Raw genomic sequence first — 27,134 nt, 5'->3', positions numbered from 1 at the left:
GATAATGCAAATGAATTAGATTTGTACTGTATGGTCACGAGAGTAAAAGAAAGATTAATTCTTAAAGAAGTCAGTATATCAGGATAGCTGGGATTGGTTTGTTTTGAATTCCTTAACCATGTTGGAAGGCCTGAGGTTCACAACCCACAGCCATATATTGCTGTACTCTCCATTTTAATACAGGCCCTGGACTTCAGTCGGATCTGATAAAAATCTGGAACTTGCAGTAGGCCATTATGTGGGCAAACTATTCATTTTATATTCACCTCCTTGTCGTGTCAGTGCAGAGGTCATCTAAAGAGGGGGCCTAATTAATCAAACTGTCAGAGCCAATGAGGAGGAGCATGTTAATAGGACTTTTATTTCACCCAGGAAAGCAGTGGTCTGACAGGAACCAGAAAATATGGCCTTGATGTTGCTGTTTATTAGCAACGCTGAGATCAGTGGTAATAGGTGCCAAGCAGCTTATGTTTGATAAAGTGCTGAATGTCAAGAACCTGCACCAACTAGAAATTAGACTGACAAGAGGCAGGAATCTCGGTATATTGATAGCTACCGAGAGGAGAGGCAGGTTGGATATCATCACAGAATGGGAATCTGCACAGGCTGCATTCCCAGTTCTTCAAAAGAGAAGCAACCCCACCCCCAAACGACAAAAACAAAACCAAACAACAAAACAAGCAAGCAAACAAACTACAGCTATTTTCCTGGACTTAAAGGTGAGGGTTTTGTTTCGTTTTCTTGCACTCCAGTTTGATACTGGAGTACATAATACATTAGCTAATGTAGTCACATTGGCAGAAGAGATCCCTAAACTTGGTACAGCAGTGCAGAACTTAAGGGGATGGCCTGGATGGGAGCCCACGTTAGCATAAGGCTGGCATGCAGGTGCAGCCTTAGAGAGAACTGGCCAGAGATTCAGCATGGACCAGCTAACACTGAGTTGAGGCCAGTGCAGAGGCTGCAGCAGATGAAGCAGGTAGGTCCACACACCTCTCACTCTGTTAGCTTGTGTACTCAGCGAGTTAACCCCTGGCCCCACTAAACATCATAATACTGCTAACATAAATGTGGCCTTCCCACAAAATGGATGTTCTTAAACAAATTGCACACCCATAGTAAAGAATAAAGGAAGCGCATCTAAAAGGGAGTGAGTGGGAGACAGAAGAGATGCTCACAGTTTTTGAAGGGCATTGGACTCATTTTAGCAGCAGCCACAGCATTTGCTGTGTGGGTGATACATGTAAAACCTTACATTAATTATTTTAGTAATGTGCCTCTACACAATTTCTCAGTCTGCAATGCATTTTATACTTCAGGCCATGGTAAGTTTTATAATTAACTACTTTCTCAAGCCATTTTAATTAAATTTTTTTCCAACACCATTATTTCCAAATGAAGAGAGAGCTAACATTAAATAGCCTTCTAAATAGAGTTCTGCAGGAATGTACTCCTGTAGGATAAAGCACTCAGAATTGGTAATGCCCCTGGGAAGGCGTAAGCAGGGAAAGGAAATGAGCTGCTAAGGAGAACCTCGAACACTGATGGGACACACGAGTGACCTGATAAGGCAAAATCTTTCTTGGTGGAAGAAGGCTGTTGTGTTTACGGTTGCTGCTATGGATCCAAATAACCTCATCCTGAGTTATCTTCTTGTTTTTATTTTCCCTGAGAACATTCCCTTGTCTGGGTCTTCCTCTTAGAGCCAGCAATACTAAAATTGGAAGCAAATGTTGCAGAACTGAATTGTGTGGCCACTGACCGCCCTGGCTCAGCCTCCAGGGCAGCCATGCTCCAGCCCCGAGCTCTCAGGAGGCTGACACAGAGGCACGAGCCACTGTCCAGGGCAGCTGAGCCTCTGTCGTATGGATGGCTGTCCTGTTGAGTGGCCTAGCACAGAGACCAGAAAGATATACACTAAGGTCACTGATCTCAGCTGGATTTTAGACTGCTGAGCATTAAGGTGTATAACAATTCCTTCTTTGGTGGTAAACTCCTTTTGAAAACTGTCTGCCTTTCTCCCAACCCCTCCCCTGCTTCTCCAGCTAGGGGCACCGCTGCCTTCTCTTGGTGCTAAGACTGAGATGTGAACTACCACATAACCCATGTTTTGCATTGTTTGTTTAAAGGAATATCTTTTCAGTTACAGCATTCAGATCTTCAGCTGCACAGATAAGGGACTGGTAGCACTGCACACAGCACGGGGTACTCAGGGCAGGAACTGCTCCTTTGGTAGCAAAGCCCGCTTGAAGCCATACCATCAAACAACAGCTTTAAAGATAACAGTTCACCCCTCCTAGAGCAGAAAAATAACAAAGAGGAGTTAGGACATTTCCTAACATTCTGTTGTTGATAATGCCCTTTCAAATGGTTAAAATCATACTGACTTTTCCTTACAGTTCCTAATTTAAACAAATTGAGGCACAACTCTGTACTTCACAGTAAGCGTGTCAGGTTGAAAACAAACACACAAAGATAAAGTCTAGTCCAAATGACCACCTTTTGGAAACTTAAACGGCTGCTCTTACAGCTACAAGAACAGACTTTGTGTAAAATCTTAATGGCTGTGAGCATCACTTTTGCATTCCTTAGGGACAGCACTGTTTTTCCATATTATATTTATGTTTGACATTTGTTTCAGCATTAGCATGCAAAGCAGAAAGTAGCATCAACTCAGAACTGTGTTAATTGAGTAACATTAGAAAAAAAAAGTACTATCTGTGTTTTTTTTCTGCTGTTGACAATTATTACTTTACCATTAGCATAGTATTTTATTAGTGTCAGGATTTTATTAGCTAGATCGTACTGTTACGTTATTACTGGGCTGGGAGGGCCATGCTTGCACTTTTTATAATCTCAAACCTTTATTTGCGATGCTGGTGTAGTCCAAGTATGGGCTAGAAAGTGTTTCTTCAACAGCTCTGTAAAAGTGTATTCTTAAAACTGCTTGCCTAACAGAGACATTGCTGTTAATTTGAAACAAAGGAAAATCTGCATGTTAATCCCAGTGACATTGCTATAGGAACCTTATTTATGGTATGACAAAAAAAAAAAAAAAAAAAAAAAGGTTTTTTCTTACAGACTCATTAAATCTAAGTCTCAATTAACTACTAGGACATTTTTACAATGGGTTTAGTGACATACGATGATAAATGTCTGTATAACATCCTCCAACAATAGCCACCATACTCATAACTTCAGTGTGTATAAACACTGCATCAGTTTTAACAATGAGCCGTCCTGAATAGTAGGAAGTGAAGTAACACTAAATGCATTCTTACTGACCAAACCTGCTCTTTGCTTTAGTTGTCTCCCCCATTGGTTTCTGTTTTGTTTGAAGCAATTGCTTTGTTTTGTCTTCCCAGTGGGAAAAGTAATCTCCCCCTTAAAATTATGAGAATTTAGAAGCTAAAGTTTTTAAATATTATCCCATCCCTTTGAAATTTTGACCTAGGCAGAAAGGTTTCCTGAAATTTGATTCTTTAGAGATAAAAGGGTTGGCAGCAGGATGAAAGCAGCCCTGCCCTTTTTTCCATGTCAGAGAAATGAATGGAATGGCTTATGAATACATGCAACTCACCCCATTCAGGAGCCACTCTGGTGCCTATTTGTCCTGAAATATCAGTGTTGGGTTACTGTGCAAATCAACAGAACTGTTAGCCAGCATGAACTTGATTCACAAGAACAATGAGGGCTAGACAAGCTTTTGAGAAACTTAACAAACTTCTCAAAGGGAGTGCAGAAAATTTAAAGATATTTCTAAGGGAACTGGTTTCCAAATACTTTACAACAGCTACCAATTGTAACTGAACAGGCTCGATTGCTTTCCCGTTCAAGGCTGGCCTCTGATTTAATTTCACATCAAATGATATCACAAAGCTGGACATGGTAAACTACAGCATTTACACTGGAGACTGGGGTCTGACATTCTGTCTAAATGAAATTTCCCAGTTGTCCCAAACACTTTTTATCTTATTTCCATGCTAGCAGTTTGAAATGTCACTACATATTGCCACAGTGACAGATGAGTAAAAGCACAAGAAAGCAACCTAGCTGGTTTCTGCGATGGATTCTGCATGGCAAATGCAAAAATTTACTTTTGCTCTGCTTCTTGGTTCACACACCCAGGTGCTAATGGCACCAGAGGTTTAGAACGCAACTTTATGCAGACTGAAATATAGATCAGCAATTAAGAATACTTTGTATGTATTTATATACATACACACATCTTTAAAAACAGCACATAGGGCCACAACTTACAAAGTTTTTGCTTCGCTACCACAAGGTATTTCAGTAAGGTTAATAAGAAACTGACAGCAATAAACCCCCTAGACTATAGGCTTGAGGAGTGAAGCCACAATGCATACCTTATGTGGATTAATAGGCTGATAGCAATGGATAGCATTGATGGAAAACTTAAAGCGTCCTTCCGAAAAATGTGTTTGAGATGAATGCCCCTCTCTACAGGCTTGTCCACGCCACAGAACTACCAGAAGAAAAAGAGGCGGGGTAACACTACCAGTGAACACCTAGAAGTTGCTTATTCTCTCTTCCAGGTGAGTAACAACACTCCCATTTCCCTCAGTGAGGTAAGGGGACTTGTGGCAATCACTCTATTTGAGCAATGCTTAAAAAAAAAAAAAAAAAAAAAAAAAAAAAGGAGCAGCGAGCATTTGTATGCAGCATGCTCCACCTAGAAACATCCAGGACCTGTATCAATACGTGTGAAATGCTGGTCTCATCGAAGTCAACACTTAAAATTTCACCCATGATCTATTTTTCAATAAGCAGCGTCTTGCTGTTCTGCTCTTTTCTAGTGCTTTGCTTCTGAGAGCAAACGAGATATGAAGAGGTGCATTTCCACTAGCAACACCCACTTTAAAACCTCACTTTTCACCCTCTATGTAAGGCTCTGCTGTCATCCATTCTCTGATGCAAGAGGTTTTTCAGCCTTCATCTGCCTTTATCCTCAAGAGATCATTCTGACTATGACAATACCCAACTGCGCTGAAAAAACCACAGGTCAGCATGGACTCTCATAAGCATTAGGAAATGAACTTTTGAGTGGTAGAGATAGAGTAAAAATAGAGTTCACCAGCACATTTTGAATAAATTCCTCAGAAGACAGAAATTGTACAGCTGTGTAAGGAGTGTAGTACAAGTGAGGCCCCAGATGAGTAGAATCTTCTACGAGTCAGATACACAAAGTATTAGGAGCATTATTTTCAGAGTTAATGTGAGATGCATCTGAAAACTTTCTCTTCCTGGGATGCAGGTTGCCTGCCTTAGGAGATACACTGCCCAAACTTACCATCCCTTTGCTACTGCTGGGAGGTGGAAGGGGGGAGGGAAACAGAAGGCTAGGGGTGATGACTTCAGTTTACACAATACACTGGTGGTTAAATAATTTCCTCAGAAAGCAGCAGATGAGAAAAAACAAAAACAAAAAAAGAAAGGAAGAGTTTCATCATCACCTGTAGGCAAGGCAATTAAGTCTATGCAATCAAATATATGTATTTCAAAAAATACTCTGTTACATGCTAAGCAACTGCAATCAAATAGAAACAAAGTACAAACAAACTGAATATGATTTCATATGATGCTAAAGCAGTTTGAAATACTTGCATATCAAAACATCAGAGCCCTCATTGATCTTGGTTGTCAAACGACAGAGCGGTAGAACTGCTGCCTGAAAATACCACTCTCCTTTAAGAAAAGTTACACTTAACTTCCTGTTTCAATTTTTAATCCCTTCGCTGTAACTTGTATTCAATCAGATGTATCAGCAAAGTGATATATAAGCTGCTGCTGCTTGTCATCAGGAGCAAGTTTTCCACAGTGCTCAGAACTGCTGTGTGCCTGCAGCACCTTTTCCTTATCAAAGTGCTTTTACCCCTGCTGCAGCTTTATTTCTTACAGTGCATCAGGAACAAACACAAGCTATTATTGCTAGGTAAAGTGAATGCACGCCTGCTAACACATTTGGTCCAAGCTAGCTTCTGGGGCTCCTTTAGAGGCAATGGAGAGCACCAATCCTTGCCAAGAGCAATTCAACTTGTCTACAGGCTGATCTCTGAAGAGACTGGGAAGGAATGCAGGGGCTGCTTTCTTTCCCCTTTAACTAAAGGGGCAGCTGAGCAACTATCAGTTTGTTTTACATTCTCAGCTTTTAAATGTAAAAAACAACAAAAAAAAACAACAACAAAAAAAAAAAAAAAACAAAAAAACAAAACCAAAACAACCTCAACAATCCCACTGACTTTACCTTAAGGAACATCATGAATATATGCAATAAAACTTCCACAGAAAAAGTGGTAAGAAAGGTGTTTGTTTGCGTGAGAGTGTTTGTGTGTGTGTATATATATATGCAGCATATAACATTTGAAGCCTAAAAAAACCATGCATTGATACACCAACTACTAGCAAAACTGAAAACCCCTTGGCGTGTTTCATCTTTCAAATGTGCAATGCTTATACGAAGGCAACTGTGATACTGCTTTTAAGCTATTTTAGTAAAGGACCTTGACAAGCTTCACATAAAATATTCAGCATTGGTGCTTTCAGGTCCACACAATTTAAGTTAAAAAGCTCTCCATCTTCAGCCCACATTATGAATGGGGTTATTATGAAGATGCTGTGTGGATTAGATGTTTTCCTTTACCCTTTCCATCTGCCTTTCTCAAGTGTATTAGCATTGAACCACATCACAAACACACACTAAAAATTAAAAACTTTTTTTTCCTCTTGTAAAAATTACAATTATTTGGTAAAAGTTGAAGTAGTTTATAAGAAAACTGCTACGGAAGTATTTCAGATATAGCTTCAAATATCTATGTTTCCCTCTCCAGTATGTAAGGCACAGCCGACAAGCAGAGGGGCTGTAAGGGTCCTCTATTTATTGGCTATGCTTTTTCCTGGGGAGGCTTTTGTCTTCCAAATTAATTTTTGAAATGAAACTCTGGCTTTGTAGAACTGAGGAGCCAATGATATTGATTTCAGAGGGAGCTGGCTTTCATCCCTAATCTGTCATTATCACCTACATAATAAACTGATACCTTCTCGAAGCAACAGTTTTTAAAATAAGACACTTTTGCTAGCAAAAAAACGAAACTCATATTCAGAAAATAGACTTCTAAGTTATTTAGATGCCAAAGCTGGCACTGGGATGGGCGTACAGGTGAACTGGACCCCTGCTCTTCATAATGTAAATCTGTAGTCCTTAGTCAAGCAAAAATTCAAGTGCAGCATTTAAATCTTCCTTATCTGTTGTCTGACTGAGATCTTCAGATCAAGCACATAATTCAATGCCTACTGAGATCAATGGAAGAGATCCTACTGGCTTTGATAAGCTTTGGCTCAGACTCAGAGGACCACAGTCAGAAAGTTACGCAGGACCTAAAATGCAAGCTGGCATCTAGCAAGTTCTCCAAAGAACCAATGCAGATGCTGAAAACTCTTCTATGACTGAGCACTTTCAGCATGGATTTTGAAAACAAACAGATTCTCAGTTGAACTACACCAATTCTGCCAGCTCAGCATGAAATCTCCCAGTTATCTTAGCTTTTTACATGGAACCATACCAATCTGACATTGTATTTATGCTGTGTTTCATTGGAAATTGGGTACCTGTTTTCTGATTCTTTTTCTCCAACAACTTCATGATAAAATAGAGACTAAGAACACTTTTAACTTCTACTCACGTTATGTAAAGATATTTTAACTTCTGTTGAACTCAAGCTATAGGAAATGGTGATTTCAAACTTGACTTGATACATGATATGGTCTCTGAGATACTTCCTATAAATATTTTAGATGGTAATTCTATTCTTCTCGAAGAGAAAATGATTTAATTATCAAGGTCTTTTTTCACACTATTCGTGGAAACAGATATTCTTTTGTAGCATATTTAAAGATACTAAATTCTGAAAATCATTTCACGCAGGGTAACTAGCAGAGATAATTATTTGAGTGTTCACTGTGATGACTATAGGAAACTTACTCATATTAAGTGCTGTGTTTTATAACATGGCACCACAATCAGGTACTACTACATAGCCAAGAAAGCCTTCTACGGTTCTGGCAGATTAAAAATGACTGTAACCTCGTCCTCTGGCTACCTCATTAAAAGCCACAGACACACTTCTCTTTGCTGCATCAATGCTGCACAGCCACCACAGCCAATTTTCTCGTGCAAAGCCCACTCAGGCCAGCCTGCTGACTTGCAAGACAAGAGCTGCACATTCGTAAATGTGATCTGTCATTGTATATGTTTAATAACCTAACATTTACCCTTCATGCATATGTTTGCTAAAACCCCTATAAGAACAATGCCTTGATTTGACACTTATTTACAACGACAGATCCCACCGAAACCAGAAGTTTGCCCCAGATTTAATTCCAGGTGACAACTGGCAAAGCATTTCGTATTTCCCTGCTGCTCTTCATGCACATACGGACTAGGCCTAATCACTTCCTGCAGGGTTGTTGTAAACATATTTTGCTGATGGTAATGCTATGGAAACGTTTGAAATCTATGAAGGTGCAGTCAGAAGGCTGAGACCAAACGCTCACAGAATTCAATGAAAGATGAAGTCAGCTCTGGATATCACCTCATTTACAAAGCACCATCTTCCTTACAGCTAACAAAATCTCACACAAGGAATTACAGCCATGTTACTGACTATCCATATGAGTTCCCCATTAAAAAAAACAAACAAACAAACAAACCATAAAAGAAAATACAAGAATGCTGAAAACACAGTGAGAAAGCAAGAACAGCAGGAAGATTTTATTTCCACAAGTGCTTAAGTAAGTACAATCACTGACACACCTTCAGGGGGCTGTTTCTAACAAATGCAATCTCTCACACAGCAATCTGCAGGACGTGCTGCTCTGCTTACTTTCAGAAGCCTGACTGCCTATTTCACAAACTGAGCCTAGAAGCAACATCCATTGATAGCACAAGGAGTAACGGCCTGAAACGTGTACACAGGAAGTTCTGTACTAACGTGTGGAAGAACTTCTTTACGGTACGGGTGACGGAGCATCGGAACAGACTGTCCAGAGATCTTGTCAAGTCTCCTTCCGTGGAGATATTCAAGACCTGTCTGGACACCTACCTGTGTGACCTATTGTGGGGGACCTGCTTCAGCAGGGGGCTGGACTCGATGGTCTTGAGGTCTCTTCCAACCCTTGTGATTCTGTGAAACCACAATCCATGGACTTCTTGCTGCCATTCTAACAATCCCCACACTATTGAAAAAGTTCAGTTTCTGGAACAGAGCATCAAATCAAGGAGGTTTGATAAATTTGCCAATTTTGCCTTTTCCTGTCAGTGTTTGCTGAAGTAAAATGAATTTGCCTGCAACGTTACCATCAGAGTGGGGCAAAAGGAAAGTGCAGTACATAACTACATTCAAAAGCAAGACGTGAAAGCTACAATATGTAAAATCCCCACCACCTCCACTATTACTGTGGCTAGGATATTATCTTTTGTTCACACCAACGCTTACCTCCTTGTCATTAAAAGAGAGAAAATTGTTGTGGCTGACCAACTTTCAATTAACTTACAGACCACGCATTCAAAATAAATTTACCAAATCGTTTGACATGTGGCTTCTCTGTGCTGTTTATCACAGATATGCAGCAAAAATTACCAAGATTCACAACACTAAATGGTGGGGGAGAGATGAACTTACATTTCTGGCTTATTTAATTTCATTTTAGAGTTTTTACATAATGAGTTCTATCCTATATTACATACATTTTTATTGCTGTTTTGGATATCTATTTACTTTCAACATTTAACTGCAATCTATAGCTATCCATATGAAGACTAAACTTCCAGTATAAAAATAATTAATATTCTAAGAAGTGAGCACTGTTTAATCATTGCTAAACTTAGAAGTCCAACCACTGAACTGGGAGAAGTTCCCAAATAAGCTCTTAGAAACAGTTTGCTGAGGAAGATTATACTGGATTAGTCTCTGCTTCTGGTGCACAGAGAATACATTTTTAGCTTTAGCCTACACAAATTCATATTAATATTTAGCTAAAATGAAAAAAAATAGGCTGGGAATTGGAAAAGTAAAGGCGCCACCAGCAATTTATGAATAAAACCTCAGAATGAAAGACTAGGGCCACTATCTCTGCAATCTGGAAAGACTAGCTTGACCAGGAACAATAGCCCAGTTAGAAACTGAGACAGAGGTAACACTTTGTCTAGAAGACACACAAAAAAATTGTTGAGACAAATTTACTTTGTACGTTCAGCAGCTGTAGGGGCAGTTTTATTCTAGTAAAAGTTTAAGTGTTCTGTGTTTATTCATAAATTCATTCTAATTTGCACTCAAAAGTTGCTTGAATTAATGTCAAAGAGTAAAAAAGCAAAATTTACCATTCTGTAGCCAGAATAATGTAAAATGCATTCACCAACATAGTGGTAAAATAAAGACGTAATGGCCAAGGCACAGCAAGATAATCTGTTACTCAAATAAGAGTAAGGGGAGTTAACACTCAAGTTACTAAGAACGCAACATGGCAAATCAGCAAACAAACCTGCTTCAAATAGTCACTTATAGTTTAAAAAGCACCAAGGTAAAACCAGATTAAGTCTAATTAGAAAGCCTAGCTCCATTCAAGCCAACTCACCCTCTAAACCAACTCAACAGCCCTGTACAAACAGGTAGGCGGGCGAGCAGCAACGCCAAGCCTCCCGTGGGCCTCCCCAGTACCAGCAGTGCTTCATCCTCCCCAGCCCTGCTCCCTCCTCAGCATGCCCTCCTCCTGCACCCCGCCACTGCTTGTCTGCCTTATCAGCTCAGGAAGAAATTTCGGCAGAACTCTTCCTCTGGTCACTGATATCTCTGGGAACCGAATCCATTAAGATATTTCTGCCCCCTACTCATGCTATTTTAACTGGCTGTTGTACAGGAAGGAACTGATAAAAATAGGCTTACAATGCCCTTACAGATGAACAAGCAGGAGGCTTGATTGTGATTGATGCCTGAATAAATATACAATAACAGGCCCTACATTTCATCATGGCTTTTGAAAGAAGGTAGGAAGAAGTGTCAGTTTTCACTGCCTGGATTGCAGCTTTCTTTTCACAAATACCTGGGAAGGGCCTTTCACAGAAGACTGAATCTCCTGCTTCAATTTTAAATAAAGAGCAGGAGGTAGCATTAGTAGACAGCAGCGAGTATTTGTATTACGGCAATTATGGTAAGTTACAAAGCTGTGTTGCTTCCCACAGGTGCTTGCATGTGAGATCCAAGCCTGAATACAAGTCTAAGTCCCCTTGAAGTCCAGCTACCCTTTCCAGATCCTCCACGGGGGAAGCAGGCAGCACGAAGCAGCACTGGGGAAAGCAGGCGGCTTGGATTTGGAGCAAGACTGGGAGCACAGAGATGGGCTGCTGTGGTTGTTGTGAGCTCACCAGCTGCTCAGAGAAGTTCTCAACAGGCATTCAGGTACAGACCTTGCTCTGGGCATGGCTGAAGGCAGGGCCAGCCTTCTGTTTTTCCCTATTACCTAGGAAGGCAAGCCAGGCCTGGAGCACCGTGCCCTCAACCACAGCTGCAGGGCTATTCTTCAGGCATTGTGGGTCCTTGGGCCACACAGGAGCCAACTAGAGGGCATCACATTTCCAGCTGTTATCCTTTCACTGTACTGCAGTACAGACTCACGTCTGTATTCTTTTAATCATTCTTGGTAAATTATTATTCAGTGGTGCTGTTATCATCCCAAACAAAATTTTCAGGAAGCAAACTCAATGCTTGACTTTTATTAATCTTCCTTTTTTGGCAGAAGAGGGCTTCAAGCGTCCTGAAACAACACATTATCAGTTCCTACTTCAAGCACCACAGCTATCTCTTCCTCTTCTTAAATCTGCCCTTATCCTGCAAGAAATAGACACCTACTTAGCTTTCAGTGGCACAATCCAGCAATGTGCTCAAGCAAGTACACAAACTTCAAAAAGAAGGGCCACCGGATTCTTTGAAATCATTCATGAAATTCTGCACCTGCTCAGTACCTTGCTGGGTCATCTTACTAAAAATAAGAAACAGTAACGCTTGGCATTTTCACAGTACTTCCAGTGTTAATGCCACTGTCCAAGCAGCAAGTAGAGAAGTGTGTAAACAAACATGAATAGCCCCGGTTTGCAGCTGAAGAAATGGAGACAAAGAACCAAGTTCCCTCCCGTTCCTGTGCAGCCAGGCAGTGCCAGAGCCCTCCCCATATGCTCAGCCCTTCTGGCATCCAAGCAGCCCTTTAGCTGGGAGCATGGTGAGCATATGTGGCAGCTGCCTGGCAGTCTGCAGCTCTACAAACAATCTTGAAAGATTCAGTTCCACCAATTGCTGCAGTTTGCAACAATTAATACAGATGAAATAGGAAAAATAAAAATAGGCATATCATTAGCACAATGCAAACCAACCCAGCATCATTCAAGAGATGCTCAGGAGGATCGGGTCTCCTTGAAGATACTTCTTCTCTTACTTGTATAGTAACTTGGAAAGCTAACTATTGAATTCGGAGGCATTTCTGACATGGATGTGTGCACTGTCTTTGTTGTGAGGCTGCAGAAAACCACCCATTAACTAAAGGCACCGATGGGCCTAACTGCAGGAAGAGATGTTAGCTTCTAGTCACAGCTCCTACAGAGCTTGCCTTTGGAGCACCACAACTTAACACTGCATAAAGGCAACACACTGCTAAGCAGCGACAAACACAGTTTTCCTGGACAGCACCATGGTTCCCAGTACTGCAGGGAATGCATGTTCCTGCAACCTGCTCTCCTCTGCTCCAGGAGCCTGCGATGCAGCAGTTCATCTCCTGAATAAACCGATGCTTTTTTTGCATCTCCCTCTCACCTACTTACCCTTCTGAAAACTGTCTGAATTGAAATCATTTCACAGGTGACCTGTGTACAACTGGCTTTCAAAGACATGCATAAGAGCAAATCACGTGGATTTTTGATGTGAGGGTGTTCTAACTTCCTAATGGATTTCTCCTCGAGTTGAACTCGCTAAAAATGTAAGCCAGACAAACAATGCTGTTTAAAAATATATCATGGCCAGCTCCTAATGCCTGCTTTATGCACAGAGCACTTCAGTTTAAATGAAACAGCCTTACGTTCGAAGTACAAGCAGACACCAGACCTGCCCCTGCAGCTCTCACCGTTCATTATCAGCAGATCTCACTGCAGCACTCTGTCCAGATCCATGGTTTGACAAGCCAGTAAACTCCATTCCAGGGAAGAACCAGACCAGAACTAGATCAAAACCCCAAACAAACCCTAAAACAAGGCACCGCAGCACCAAACAGCAAAGCAGCATAAGCTCAGCCAGTTCAGACTGTTAAATGCAACCAAAGGAATAGCCCCGTCTCCCCTGCAGCCAGCAGATCTCCCTGTTTTGTACTCTGCACAGTGAGTCAAGAAAGACATCTGACGGAGGGCAGCCTGTACCGGCAGGTAAAATAAAGCAGATCTCAGGGCCAGCACTACCGACTGCAGACCTGTGGCCTGCGATCTCTGCGCCTCAGCCTCCCTCCCCTTCCTCAATTCCACCGGCATTTAATGCTGGCAGGGTGACATCAAAATCCCTGTGTTTAAAGTCATTTAACACAGCACCTCCCTGCCTGGTGTCACTGGAGAGGCCGCTTGGCTCAGTGTGGGGAGCAGCGAGTCCTGGCGCAGGGGCGGCAGTGATTTATGAGCGCTGTGAGTGGTGAGGGGGATTTCTCTGCTCAGACTGCTCTGCCCCCCAGCCCAAACGTAACAACAAGCGCTCTGGTTTTATGTTACTGTAGTTCTGGATTAGCACAGTCGTAAATCAGGGCTGTGACCCATATTTTAATACCTTTTCTGCTTCCAGTTATTACAACTCAGCTCTGATTTGAACAGCACGCCACTCCAACCAAGCTGCAACAAATAAACTCTCCACACTACACTTCATAACGTAAAAATAAATTTGCGTACTGTGCTTGTAAACTAAAGCCTAAAACACATAAAAGAAACTGAAATTTCCCAAGATTGTTATTTTTCAATTGCTGATGATGCAACTTGTTCAAATTCATACAGACGCACACAATGTAAGAGGGAAAAATGAAGCAAAAGATTCTTCCTATTGCAACTTAGAATATCTTGGATTTCAAATGGGACATAAATTCAGTGAACTGCCCAGCAATTCCCTCAAGCTGCAGAGCAGGAAAGCACTTAAGCCCAAATTAAACTTAAGCAGATACATAAATCTTCAGAATTTCAGAAGGATTGATGCATGCACTGGAAATGAAGTCAGGAGTTTCCTGTTGTTTTTGCAAACACGTGAATGAAAATTCAGATGTGCAGATACATAAATACAACATAACAAAGCTCTGCCCACAATGCCTTCCAAACAAAACAAAAGACAGTCCAAAGCTTTAATGGTGGAAGAATTCTATATAGAGCACTAGCAGGGAAATTGCAAAAATTAAATTCAAGTGCAAAAATAATATGGTAGATGATATCACCCTAGACTTCATCAAAACGCAATATAGTCCTTAGGAAAAGCTCTGGAATTGGCTTGCCTGCTAGAAGCATCCCATAGATGAAAGGTGGCTGGAGGGCTGTAAACAAATAGAGTGCAGCAGCACAAGGGAGGTGCTAGCAGAACGCTACAGGGACTGGTATTAGGATCAGTTTTATTTAACATCTTTATTAATGATTTGGAAGAATGGGTAAACAAAACGCTAATTGAATTAACAGATTTCAGTAGAGTGAGAGGTGTTATAAACATGACAGAGGAGAAAAATTCACTTAAAGGAGGTTAGAAGCACAGAAAATGGGATTCCTTCTGAAAAAATAAAGGCTAATACAACTGAGAAGAATTTTAAAACGTAAATAACCAGAGAGAAGGAGAAACCTGAAAGTCGTTAGGCTGAAACAAAAGACCTAAGGGCAGCAGCTGACAGCAAATTATGTATGAGCTTGCAACATGAACATGGATGTATCACAAGACATCAAAAAGACAACGCAATGCAAGACTGGACTTCCTGCAGAAGCAATGACACACACAGTTGCCACACTACATCAGCGTTCCAACTAGCCAAGAGTCCCCACTCAACATCCATTACGGCAGCAGTGATGGTCCTGCAAAACACTGGGCTTTAGGTTTTCAGCCTCCTGTGAAGATTTAAAGAAGTAGAAAGAATAAGAATACGACCATCTGGGGAAAATGTGTGTATTAAAATTACATGTATAATATACCGACCACCTTACCAGAAATTAAGGTAGAGCAAGAAAGATAAACCTGGAAGGATTACAAAGATTGTAATTGAAACAGGAGCTGAAAGGCACGAGAAGACAAACATCGGGAAAGGGAAAGAAGCCTTTAGGCAGTTCAAATGTGAGACAACTTGGATCTTTAAAGGAAGAAAATAAATGCAGGCAGAACGTAAGTGGAACATTAGTCCCCACACATAACCCCTACCAAACGAAGGAATAATCTTGAAGGGAAGTTTCTAAAAAGTCTTTTTCTTCGCTCATTGAACTGCAGCGAGACATTCAAAAATACAGTGCAGGGACAACCCTGCAACAGCAGAACGACTTAATAGGCCTTTTCCATCTCTAACTTCAACGATTCCATAAGGGACAATAAGCAGGGAGACAACCTTCTGCAAAATTAAATCACTGGGAATCAACTAGAGAACGAAAATTAAATCACAGTAAAGTATTTTCTTCTTTGTAAGCATTAGCATTAATCACATGCAAAAGTAAAATATTAGTTAATTTGATTCTCTGTGCCTTCCAGACTCCAGTCGAAATGAATCAATGCAGGAAGAGTGATTTCTCTGATAACTGAGGAGACGATAAGGAAAAAATATCAGCAGAAAGAGATGGTGAAAATGAAATGACCAGAAAGGCACTATAGAAAACCATTTAGGCTCTATTTCTTCCTGAATTCCTAGTAAGAACAATGTATGTGATCCTTCACAATGGTGGCTTTAAAGAGCCTTACCTAAAGCTGGTTAGAAGCGCAAAGAAAAACACTTTCCATGCTATAAACCACTCCTAATTTGTTGGTTTAAATGACTGTTATCACTGCTCTGCAAACCTGCAAAAGCCAGCTTTGTTGCGTGGTACCTTCAAAGGGTTATTAGTGTGCTGGAACGCCTCCAACCTGCCACGGGGAAAAGAACAAGGTAACCTAGAATCCCTGCAGCCCTTCCTCGAGGCACAGAAGCAAACAGGCCTGGACATGAAGTGTTTGCAAAGCATGGTACAACTGGGGACCCGTTTGCCCTAAGTGCTCTGACACAGGTTACTGGGGTGTGCAGAAGGCACTTGCTCAGCTCTGCACGTCAGCACCACGTCGGTGCTGCGATGCAGCCTCAAGAATTACACCTGCACTGTGTCAGCACCAGGAAAGAGGCACGGCCCAGCATTTACCTCTGCTCTGGGGGTCCCAAGAGGTCACGGCAGACAAACAGCCCAATGGAGCAGTGTGTGTCAGGGAGGCAGCACAAGGCCGTGTCAGTCAGCAGATAGTCTGCAGCTGACGCCATGAAGGACCTGTGCTGCTCCACAGCTAACAATTCAGATGTGTACTTCACTGGGCCCAACCCGGGCACTGGTGAAACTGAGGCACGTGCTGTGGAAACGAAAAAAAAAAGCCCGTGCAGGCAGTGAGAGCAGCACTGTGCTCAGACAAACCCTGCTGCCTCTCCTCTTGCTTGCCCTGCAGCACACAGTCCTATTTCTTCAGGTCAGTGACAGACAGTCTCCATCTGACACAGAAATAGGTAATTGTAGCACAAACTTAAGAGCAATAGTAGTCCAGCCAAATGAACAATACAGCAAGAGATAGCTAGGAATCTGTTTTGTCTCTCTAATATATTTTGAAAATAGATGCTTTAATGCTATCAGGAGGAAATACTATATTTAATTAGAATCATAAATTGTTAAGCTTTTATAGTTAGTGATGTATAATGAAACTAAATTAGTTTCTCGCCACGTATGTTGTTTATTGTTCAAATTTTACAATATGTTCTAATAATGGAAGTGTTATAGATCAGTTTAGCTTGTGGGGTTGATTTTCCATTTATATTCCACCAACGCCTTGATTTTTATTTAGTTCAGATCAGTAGAAATCTGCAGGGCCTCTACCTCCTCCAGAAAAATACAGAGTATCTTAAACAACTCTGTCTATTACAGGGCCAGGTGCTTCTTTAAAACTCTCTAAGCAGAGCTACGAACTTCACCTTCCTTCTGCAATCAAAGCTTAGATTGTAGTTCTAACACACAAAGCTGGGTGCCCAGCAAGCACCCTGCAGTGCCAGCTCCTTCCTGCAGCTGTGCTCACCTCTCTAGCAAACACACAGAGCCACAAATGGCACCAACTTGAGCAGTTTTCCGTAGGACCACAATTATTTTCCTTTTTCCATTCTCCCCAGCCCACAGCAATGCAATGAAGATGCAAAAACAAGTGCAGCAGACATCTCTGATTTCATTGCTATTTAAGAGAAGCCCAGCAGCCCTGCACCGTGGACTGGTGAGGAAAGCACATTAAGCACTTGCAGCAGAGCATCCAAGTAGACCTGTTTTGCAGCCTGATTAATAGAAACAACCTCTAAGGACTAATCACAAGTCAAGCCCTGTTTTGCAGATTAATAGAACACAGGCACATGAGAATAGGGAAGGTTACTGGATCGGAATATAAATAAGAAAAGGTGTACAACTCAGGGTAGCCTGCCTGCTAGTAATTACCAGCTAAAGACACATCCTTACAGGGAGATCTCAACTTCTGTGCTAAAGCAGCTCATGTCTGGATGGGCAAGCTTTGTATGCACCTCACAATGGCCAACCTATATTTTAACTTCAAACTCATGCAACACAATCAAAACTTCTCTCTGAAGTAAAGGCTATTTTCTTCTTAAATATCTTTTTTTTTTTTGTTGAGATGAGGTTATTAGAAAATTTGCAGAAAGTTGCTATACATTTTTCAGTTATATAACATAGCTCAGCAATTACAGTGCTGGCATACAAAGGCTCAAGCTCCATTGCCACTGCAGTACAGCAGCAGCTGCTAAGGCCCAGCAGAGATGCTGAGCACACATGGAATCTGGTATCCAAAACCCTGGATGAACTTAGGAAATCCTTTAACTTCGAAGAGGATACAATTCATCATTCATGTTTCAAAGGATCTCTTTATTGACAGAAAGATTAAACGATAAATCAAGCCCTACCAGAATGATTTATGCTCATTTCCACATTTTCTAGGCTTTCCCTAAACTCAGCCTCTTGCAGTGCTATAATCACACAGACACCAGCAGTATCATTCTCAAACTTTTAAATCTAGGAGTTAATTAAAAAGCATCTTCAAGCTAGACAATGGAAGACATTGCCTTAAAATGGTATTTTCTGAGTTTTTCAGCAAATGTAAAACCTATGTTGGGTTCACAAGCAGAAGGAGAGGAATCACTAAGAGCTGAAAAAACAAGTTTTGATGCACATACTCCTGGTCACTGTGTACCGGGGCATCCCACGTTGGAAACCTGTAGGAGTGCAGCTTGCAGCAGGTTACTGCTTAGTTTCCATTTCTCCTACATCTTCCTGCTATGCAGGATATGGAAGTGTCCCCAGCAGTCCAGATGGAACACCAGCAGAGGTGTTACAGAGAGCATTTTTCTTGGGGTTTCTTTTTATTACATTCCCAGATTTGGAAACAAGATGCATTAAAATCTGTGCCAGGAAAAGGAGACAAAGATGCCTTCTTACAAAAAGCTTTTTCTTCTTCTTTTTTCCCATACAGACTTTGAGGCAATGCACGGTCTTTAAGTATATTGTCAGGGTACAGACTCACAAGCCTTTCCCAATGAGGCACTACAGTTAGCAACTGTGAGACACTGATGCGCACGTGCAGAAACAAACTGCCTTTCTAAGGAAGCAGACCACACAGCTTTCTGCCATTGCTACCCAGGCATGACACACGAAGCACATCTATTGAAGGTCGCTGCCTTGTTTACAGAGATACTTCAACCAAGTTACTGCAGACAAGGAATGGAGTTACTAGGTGGTAACTGATTACTCTCTCCCTGCACTCTGTGCATGTACCCAGCGCGCTCTTGTTTGTACACAACTACAGCAGGTACCAGAACCAGTCCTTCCGACCACATTAACATCCTGCTCAGAGGAAGCTTAACTGGTAAAGTCAGGAATGGCAGCGGCTCCCATAGTTGAGATACAACAGGCCAAAAAATTAACTAGCACCTACGCATTTTAGAGGTGGTAAATACCCAGTGGTCTCATTGATTTTCAGCTGAATCCGTGAGTCTTGACCATTTGTGAAATTAAATGCTGAATCTATTCTACTGCAAGGATTCTCATGAAAATCTGATGAATGTAGTTGTCACTCCTGACCTTTCCATCTACGCTCAGATTCACAATCAGTGTTCTCTTATTTGGAGTGCCATTGCAATTTCTGCTTTATCTCATAGCTTCTGTGAGTTCCATTAAGCATTTTAAACTGGTTAAAGTTAGCATTCTGATCAATAAATATTAGATAAATACAATCCAAATAATCTTCAAGATAGTCATGAGAAATCTTAGCCTTCATTGGGAGCTAACAAAATCTAGTCACTTGCTATATGACTTACTTTTATTACATTCATATACTGCTTTTCCAATTTGACTGCTCTTCCATTTCTCTTCTACTTTGATCACCATCACAGCATGGAGCCTCATCGTCACCATCGCCTCAACAATGGAAATTCTTCCACCTGGTCTAGAAACACACACACGACTTGCAGATGTTGCACACACAACTTACACATCAAAATTATGTTGCCATTGAGCAAATTAAGTTTAACCTATGAGCAGGAGATCACCAGCATTAACTAGCCTCTGAAAAGCATAGGTGATACTCGTTCTGGACCTCTGCTGTTTTGCCTAGCAGCTACTGAACTGAAAATGTTCCAGGAATTCAGAGACACAGCGTAGGTTGCCTCAGTCAGTTTGATACTACACTGAAGAAGCTCAAATCCCTGCTTCCACAATAGAGAAAATTCAAGAGTTAGGAGAGCCACTATTTTATGCCTGTTTGTTTGAACTGGCTAGACTTCCACTCATAAATCAGCAGCTTGCATGTTAAACCAGCAATGAATACCCTAAAGCTCTTACTTGTGTTGAAGCCGAGCTCAAAGGACAGCTTGAGGCTTTATCATTTGTTCCTGTGCTGGGGTGCAGAGCTTTCCAAAATAAGCCAGGAGAGGTTAGCACTCCAGAATTCAAAATCACTTAGGCAATAACCTATTTCAAATTAAAGGCATTCCAATATTTCTTTAAAGAAAAATAAAATCAAAAAGCCTTTAGAAGCAAACAGGAAAATGTTCAGCTTAGAGCAAATCTGGTATCAAGCACACTGAAGAAAAATCAGTTCCCAACCAGGCAAAAAATGTAAACAAAACACTGCAATCTGGACCTGGGGGAACGCATTCTTCCATCTTAAAATGAGAAGCTTGAGGGACAAATGCCAAGAAAAACGAAACAGAAGCCTGCACCTTTTAACACAAGCACGCTGCAGCGGCGGGGCGTTTGTTCAACACGCAGACAGAAGACTTCAGTCTTTGCCAACGCTTTGCTCGGTTGCTGACTTCTACTGAGTAAACTAGAACTCGTGAAACACTGGGACATCACCAAGCCTGCTGCTCAGTCTCCTCGTGGTTTCCTCACCACTAAACAGCAAAGAAGAACTTTATTGCTGAGTAGTTCAATCTCTATTCCTCTTTTTTTTTTTTCTTTTCCAGGCACAAGTTAATTGCCAGCTAAGACTATGAAATAAAAGAAATGAGATCCATTCCAACCCATCACTATATCTGAATCCTACCACACGAGCTGCCAATCGGTTTTCCAGTCCTCACACTCAATATCTGCTGTTAATTTGCTTGCTATTGCAAGAACTTAAAGACTGTCAGCAAAATCCATGATGCATTACAAAACTTATAATTGAAAAGGGGAAAAAAACCCACCAACATCTGATGCTTTTCTGACAGGATAAACAGAAAGTCTGAGGAGGCTGATCAGAACGAGGGAGATGTGCTAACTTAGAGCAGCTTGAATTAAAATATAATTGCAAACGGAGCAGAGAAAGAAACAGTTTCAGAAGAAAGTTGAAACTTATGCAAAGCCTTTTGATGAAACCCACAATATTTACACGGTTCTAAAAAGAGAAGTGCAAAAATTGTTATTTCTAAAGCAGATGAACAAATGTCTCTCTCTTAAGGCTTTCTTAAGGCTGCATTATCTATGCCAATTAAAATTGTGCTTCTGAAAAAGAAGTTCAGGCACTTCCTCTAGAGTTACTAAAAAAAGCAAATGAAAGCCTTGGCTACGCAGAGGTGAGCGACAGCCACTCGTTTGTTCTTGACCCCTGCATCACCCTACAGATCAAATTCTCGGACATAGGAAAAACCCACCAGTATTCATTAAAAGCAACTGGGAGGCCAGCTTTGTGCTTCGCTTCTTGAGAGCAGAGCGAGCTGCAACCTGACAAAGGTGCAGGATATTGCCTGACAATGGCACTGCTCCTGTCAGAAGGGAAGAGCTTTATCCCCAGCTTCACTCAAAACAAAGCCATGTTACGCACAGTGATGCAAATCACAGGTTTTGAGCCATTATTTAAATCATCCATTTTTGCCTTTTAGGTTTGTGCTTTTCCACTATTACCATGAAGTTGATTCAATTAACCATTAAAATGCATTCATTTATACCAAATTAGCTTTTATGCAAAACATTTCTGCTCCTCAAAAAGATTCATCTCTACAGCAATTTAAACAAATATTTATGCTGAAAGTCTTTGGTCTTCAGTTTCACTTTGCATACGGGTAGAATTTGCCCACATATTTTAATAGCAAAAAAACCAACGTAACTGATTGCTTTATGAGATTTCACACCCGTGACACTTCTTATGAAACATTATGGAGAACAGAATTTAAAACTGGCAAATGAACCTATCATCTAACTGTTCATGAAGTTACATACCACGCAGCTCTAAGCACACACAAGTTTAACACGACATTTTCTCATTACAACTTCTTGTGTCTTTTAAACAAACCAAGAAACAGCTAGCTGAGGAGATGGACAAAAGAAGACAGAAAATATTTTCCCTCAACAATTGTTTCTGTCAAAATGTGGTTTAAAAAGCTCTGGCTCCTGTTAACTGCAGCTCTCCAGTGGTTTGACTGCTTTAAAGCCTTATCCAAATCCAGACATTGCTAGAATATTTGCATTCAAATGTCAGTAGCACACTACAGTAAATGCAGACCTCAGCGCGGATGAACAATTACAAACATTATTTAAACACATGTAATTTAAAGTACCAACATTTGAATTTAAGTAAAATATGTGATCACTTCAGACATATTCAGTACCTGGAGATGCATGAAAGCACACAGCCTCTGCTTACCCTCCTAAAGATACAGCAGCATACGAGTTGTGCTTATGTGACCCTGACATACAGAGCCTCACAATTTAAACTTCAGTTATCCATCACTGTTTGTAATTTTGTCTTATTTAGTAACTAGCCTTAATCTCACATATACAAAGGGTAAAATCTTTCTATTGTCCTGAAAGAGTTTTGACCACATGAGGTATAAACTATTAGGGCAAAGTCAGAAGGACTGGAAAGGAGAGAAACATTTGGTGGACAACCTGCAAACTGAATGCACAACCTTCAGCCACTTTACTCCTTTCGGGGCACATCCAAGAATCTCCTTCCCAAGGTGTGAAAACATCTGTTAGATTTTCCTCCTCTGACAGCGAGCAGAGCCCAGAGCGTGCCTCACATCCCACCTTGACCTTTCCTCTGCTAGAGGCTGTTGCTCTGTTTCCAAGTCCCCTTCAGCTAATGCCATTTAATACTCTCAGAACCATCAGGCTAAATTCAAATTTTCTGCTCCTTAGAGGCTGTTGATACGCACCGCTGCACATTCCAATTGCAAATACACATGAATGCTCCTGTGTATTCTAAGTTATTTTCTATGCACAAATTCTACTAAATTGTAAGTTAGGAGGCACTACTTGAATTCTCTCAGGTCTTTAGGAAGCTTTCAGATGCACCAGGAGCAATAAGACGTAATGAATATGGACTGATATTTCTTTTCTGTAGTTACACTGAGTTAGCAATTTACATTTTCTAAACAGATAGATGACTTATAGCCAGTTTTCCCAGTCTTCTGGCAATTACTTCTTAGAATCCTCCGACAGGCTGAAGCCTCCAGAATCACAGCTGTTATTCTTGGGTTGATCCCCCTTTTTAAATTAAAACCAGTAGCTTTATCAGCAAATGAGATTTTTTTCCCTCTGGAAATACAAAAATGCACATAAATTGAACGTGCCAACTTATCTCATTTTAGGGTTGGAGCATCTTCTGGGTTAACGACCACTGTTCCACACCTGTGACAGAACTAATTGGGGTAAGGAGGCCATAAATACATACAACTCCACCACAAATTCTCTTCCTTTGGGGTAATCTAAAGATTTATAGGTAGTAGAGTGAGACGTCATTGGAGAAGAAGGGGAAAAAAAAAAGTGCCAAAATGCTCATCTGATTATTCTGTCTCAGTTTCCAGGCACAGATCAGATTTGAAACATTTTTCCAGTATCTGATGTGACTTTTCCTTCCTCTCAAGAACCAAGTAAAATGCAGGGAACGCTTAATTTTTACACTTTCTAAGGCTAAAAGCAAACAAATCTATCCTCTGAAGAGACTCCATGTACTGATCTAAAAAGCTGCACCCTAAGTGATAGACCCAAATCAAATTCTCATCACCAGTTGCTTCAGAACATGGTTTGACAAGTTTTTTCAGCTGACCACAGATGAAACATCCTCCAAAAGAGAGCAAAAGCAGGACTTGGGCAGAGCTCAGCTTGTCTTTCTAGCAATCCAGCTTAATCTCCCAGCAATCACTAATTGGGAAAGCTCAGTTATCAATCAATGCTTGTGATTCTATGATTCTATGAATGAATTGATAGGGAGGAATAATTAAGATTTGTCTGCCATGAGAAGGTCAGAATATGTATGTCACTCGTTCATTATGGTTAAAATCAACTCTGACGACTTGACCCTTGATATTTCAGAACAAATATTCTAAATTCCCGTGCACACGTGCAAAATGAAACACTTCAGATGCAGGTGGAAGTTAAAGGGTAACAAATTGTCATTACGAATTTGGAAACCACAGGGCAGAAAACAGTGCCACATTTTGCCAGTACACAAACATTAACACATATAAAAGGCATTTCACACGGTTCCCCCATTTCAGAATTCCAAGTTCTCTCTTTCACAAAAATACCTTTTCCAAGACTTGGGTTCTACATTCTCATCCAGACCACTTTCAGGAACTGTTTAATAAAAAGCCCTCCAGGAAATCTGTCTCAAATAAATCTGAAAAGATGCCCACACGCTGCAATCACTGGATGCCTGCAGAATGCAAGCTGCCCTCTGTCTCATACATACACGTGAAATAAACTGAGCACAATCTTAATCTTAGGTTGCTGCTCATACAGCTGATCATCCTGCAGCAAGTCTCAAATCCACGGTACCACCTGTAGGGCTTTTATGGACTCTGTCTTCTGTGCGTTTTCTGTTGCTATAGTGAAAAGAAACACTGTGAAATATCTTTACAAGATGGTTCTTATGCTGAATTAAGACCATCTTTCCCAATTAGGTGATATTACAAGATTTAGAGGGTTAAGTTAAGCAGTGTCAGGTTGATTTAAGCTAGTTTAAATGAAGAATTTCAAATAGAGCTCCATGACTGTTTTGCAGCCAGCACCAGTGTAAAAACATTATCTACAAAGCATTGTCAGAAACATCACCGTGTACATGAACTACCAAAGACTGAGAGTTAAGTGAACAGTAAGGAGAAGTACGAAAAAGACAAGTACAAGAAAAGGGGAAAATTTCTCAGGTCCTCATGCATTTGCCCCATTCTTTGGCTTAATATTCTCTATTTCCTCTTTCTCTACATTCACCTGTAAAACACGCCTGACACCAAAAATATAAGTTATAAGCTTAAAATAAGCCCTCTTTAAAGGCATGCACAAATCAGCATCTAAACACTTCAACTGACAATTAAGAATGTCAGGTAGCATAATGATCACCACCACTGCAGATCAGTTTTCCAGTGGAGGCTCAAGGAGCCGTGATTGTTGCTAGTGTAAGAATTCAAAATGAGTGCTACCAAACGATCCTGAAGGTTTTTGCAACCGCAGTGATTCTATGAAAACCATATTGACTAAGCTAAGATGATTTCAAAGGCTCCACAGAGAGATAACAGGCACTGCAATTCAACACGTGGAAAAAACAAGACAGGGTCTCCTTAGAACAACAATGGACAGTAATTTTCCTCTTGCATATAGTTGGTTCAGGAATTGAAATCAAAACTGTCTCAATATCATATTATTATAACTTGACAAGCAGAAGAGAACACTGCCTGTAACTGATCTGAAATAGCACTCAAAGCACCTGCTGCCTTCTACTTTGTGCTACATGGTGCTAAATGCTACCATACCAATCTATGAGAGCAGCAGATACAAACATCTAAATAGCATACAATATAATGGAACTTCCTTCCCTAATACACATTAAGATGCCCTTTCAGTTAATCCACAAGCACAGAACAGATACTGCATCCACTATTTTTCAACTGTGTTCAGCAGGCAGAATAGAGATGACAACCTTCTCCCCGTATTTCACACAGATGGCCACACGCAGCATGCTTATGCACACAAAGAATACAGCCACTGCTTCAGAGCAGTTGACAGCTAGGTTTTATACAATTCTGCAGGGCAAAGCAACAAAGCAGCTTCGTGCATTTTCAGCAGGAATCATTCCTGTTGTGGTTTACACAGAATCACAGAATCACCCGGGTTGGAAGGGACCTCAAGGATCATGTAGTTCCAACCCCCCTGCCTAGCAGGGCCACCAAACACACACATTCACATCAGGTTGCCCAGGACCCCGTCCAACCTGGCCTTGAACACATCCAAGGACGGGGCATCCACAACCTCCCTGGGCAGCCCGTTCCAGGGCCTAACCACTCTCCTTGTAAAGAAAGTGGTTTAAGTAATCAAGAGCAAATAAAGTTTAAATTCAGACTTACCATGGGGCACCGTATATCCGGAATCCTTTAACTGTTACTTCTGAATCTTGTAAGTAAATACTATTTGTCAGGAGTGACTGAACATTGTCAAAGTCCTCTGGTTTCAATTTGGACACAGAAGGAAAGCGGTAGTAATCTTGTTTAACAAGGTCTGCCATGAATTCCTTATCAAATGTCAGTTCATGATTCCCAGCAATCACTATTTTATATTCATATGGCAGGTTTCCTGAAATAACAAAAAGAGAGGACTTAATTAGCACATTCTTCTCCCACACCTCATTGCCAGCACAATAAGTAGACAGCTAGCAGTGACAGAATGAAATACCCAAAATCTGTGCGCACCTCCGTTTTGAGCAGAAGTCATTAACACCGCCTCTCTTCCATTGAATTGAACCGTTTTGAAATGTAAAAATAATGCCACAAAGAAACATCCTAATAAAAAGTGTGCGCTTTCACAGATTCTGTCTCACTGAGACTTGCCAAAAATCACATGCAAGTTTGCATCAAAGCTGAAAGTAGTCTAACATCCCCCCCTCTGCCATCACTGTAAGTCATTTTCTTGTCTTTTAACCAATCTTTTACTTTGGTGCATACTCCTAACAATCATTTAGAAACTGATTTTTTTTTCTTCCACAAAGGCACAAGCAGATGGATTCAATATATCGTTATATGTTCACTTCCTGTACTGCTCATGGGTCCGTTGTTATTTACACAAACCACAAAAGCAACAATGGACCCACCATAATCGTTAGTGCTGTTAGCCCAGATCTCATATACACACACAAACACACACAGACGTAGATGTTAGTAGATGTTACCATCCACTAATTTGGAAGTAAAACACAGGTCCTCAAAACACGTGGAAATTCATGCGTACATCTTCCTGTTCTGCAACTTCAACATCTGCCTCAGAGAAGCAAGGACCTGGATGCTATGTATTCCTCTTGAATATTCTTCCCCTATTCATGAGCATTTGCTCTTTCACAGCT

General features: G+C 40.9%; 1 protein-coding gene across 2 annotated transcripts in view; it reads right to left on the bottom strand.

The window, feature by feature from the left end:
• MPPED2 (metallophosphoesterase domain containing 2) overlaps positions 1 to 27,134 on the bottom strand; it is a 90,149-nt gene that overhangs the window by 15,748 nt on the left and 47,267 nt on the right. For both annotated transcript variants that reach the window (XM_042837337.1, XM_042837336.1), the window contains one exon: positions 26,146 to 26,371. In XM_042837337.1, the coding sequence (XP_042693271.1) occupies positions 26,146 to 26,371 (226 nt within the window). The remainder of the gene's footprint in view (positions 1 to 26,145; positions 26,372 to 27,134) is intronic.

Source organism: Centrocercus urophasianus, unplaced genomic scaffold (genome assembly GCF_019232065.1).
Source record: "Centrocercus urophasianus isolate 14NV4802_14NV808 unplaced genomic scaffold, USGS_Curo_1.0 seq_7, whole genome shotgun sequence".
Lineage (NCBI taxonomy): Eukaryota > Metazoa > Chordata > Aves > Galliformes > Phasianidae > Centrocercus > Centrocercus urophasianus.
This window is presented reverse-complemented; position numbering and strand designations above follow the sequence as displayed.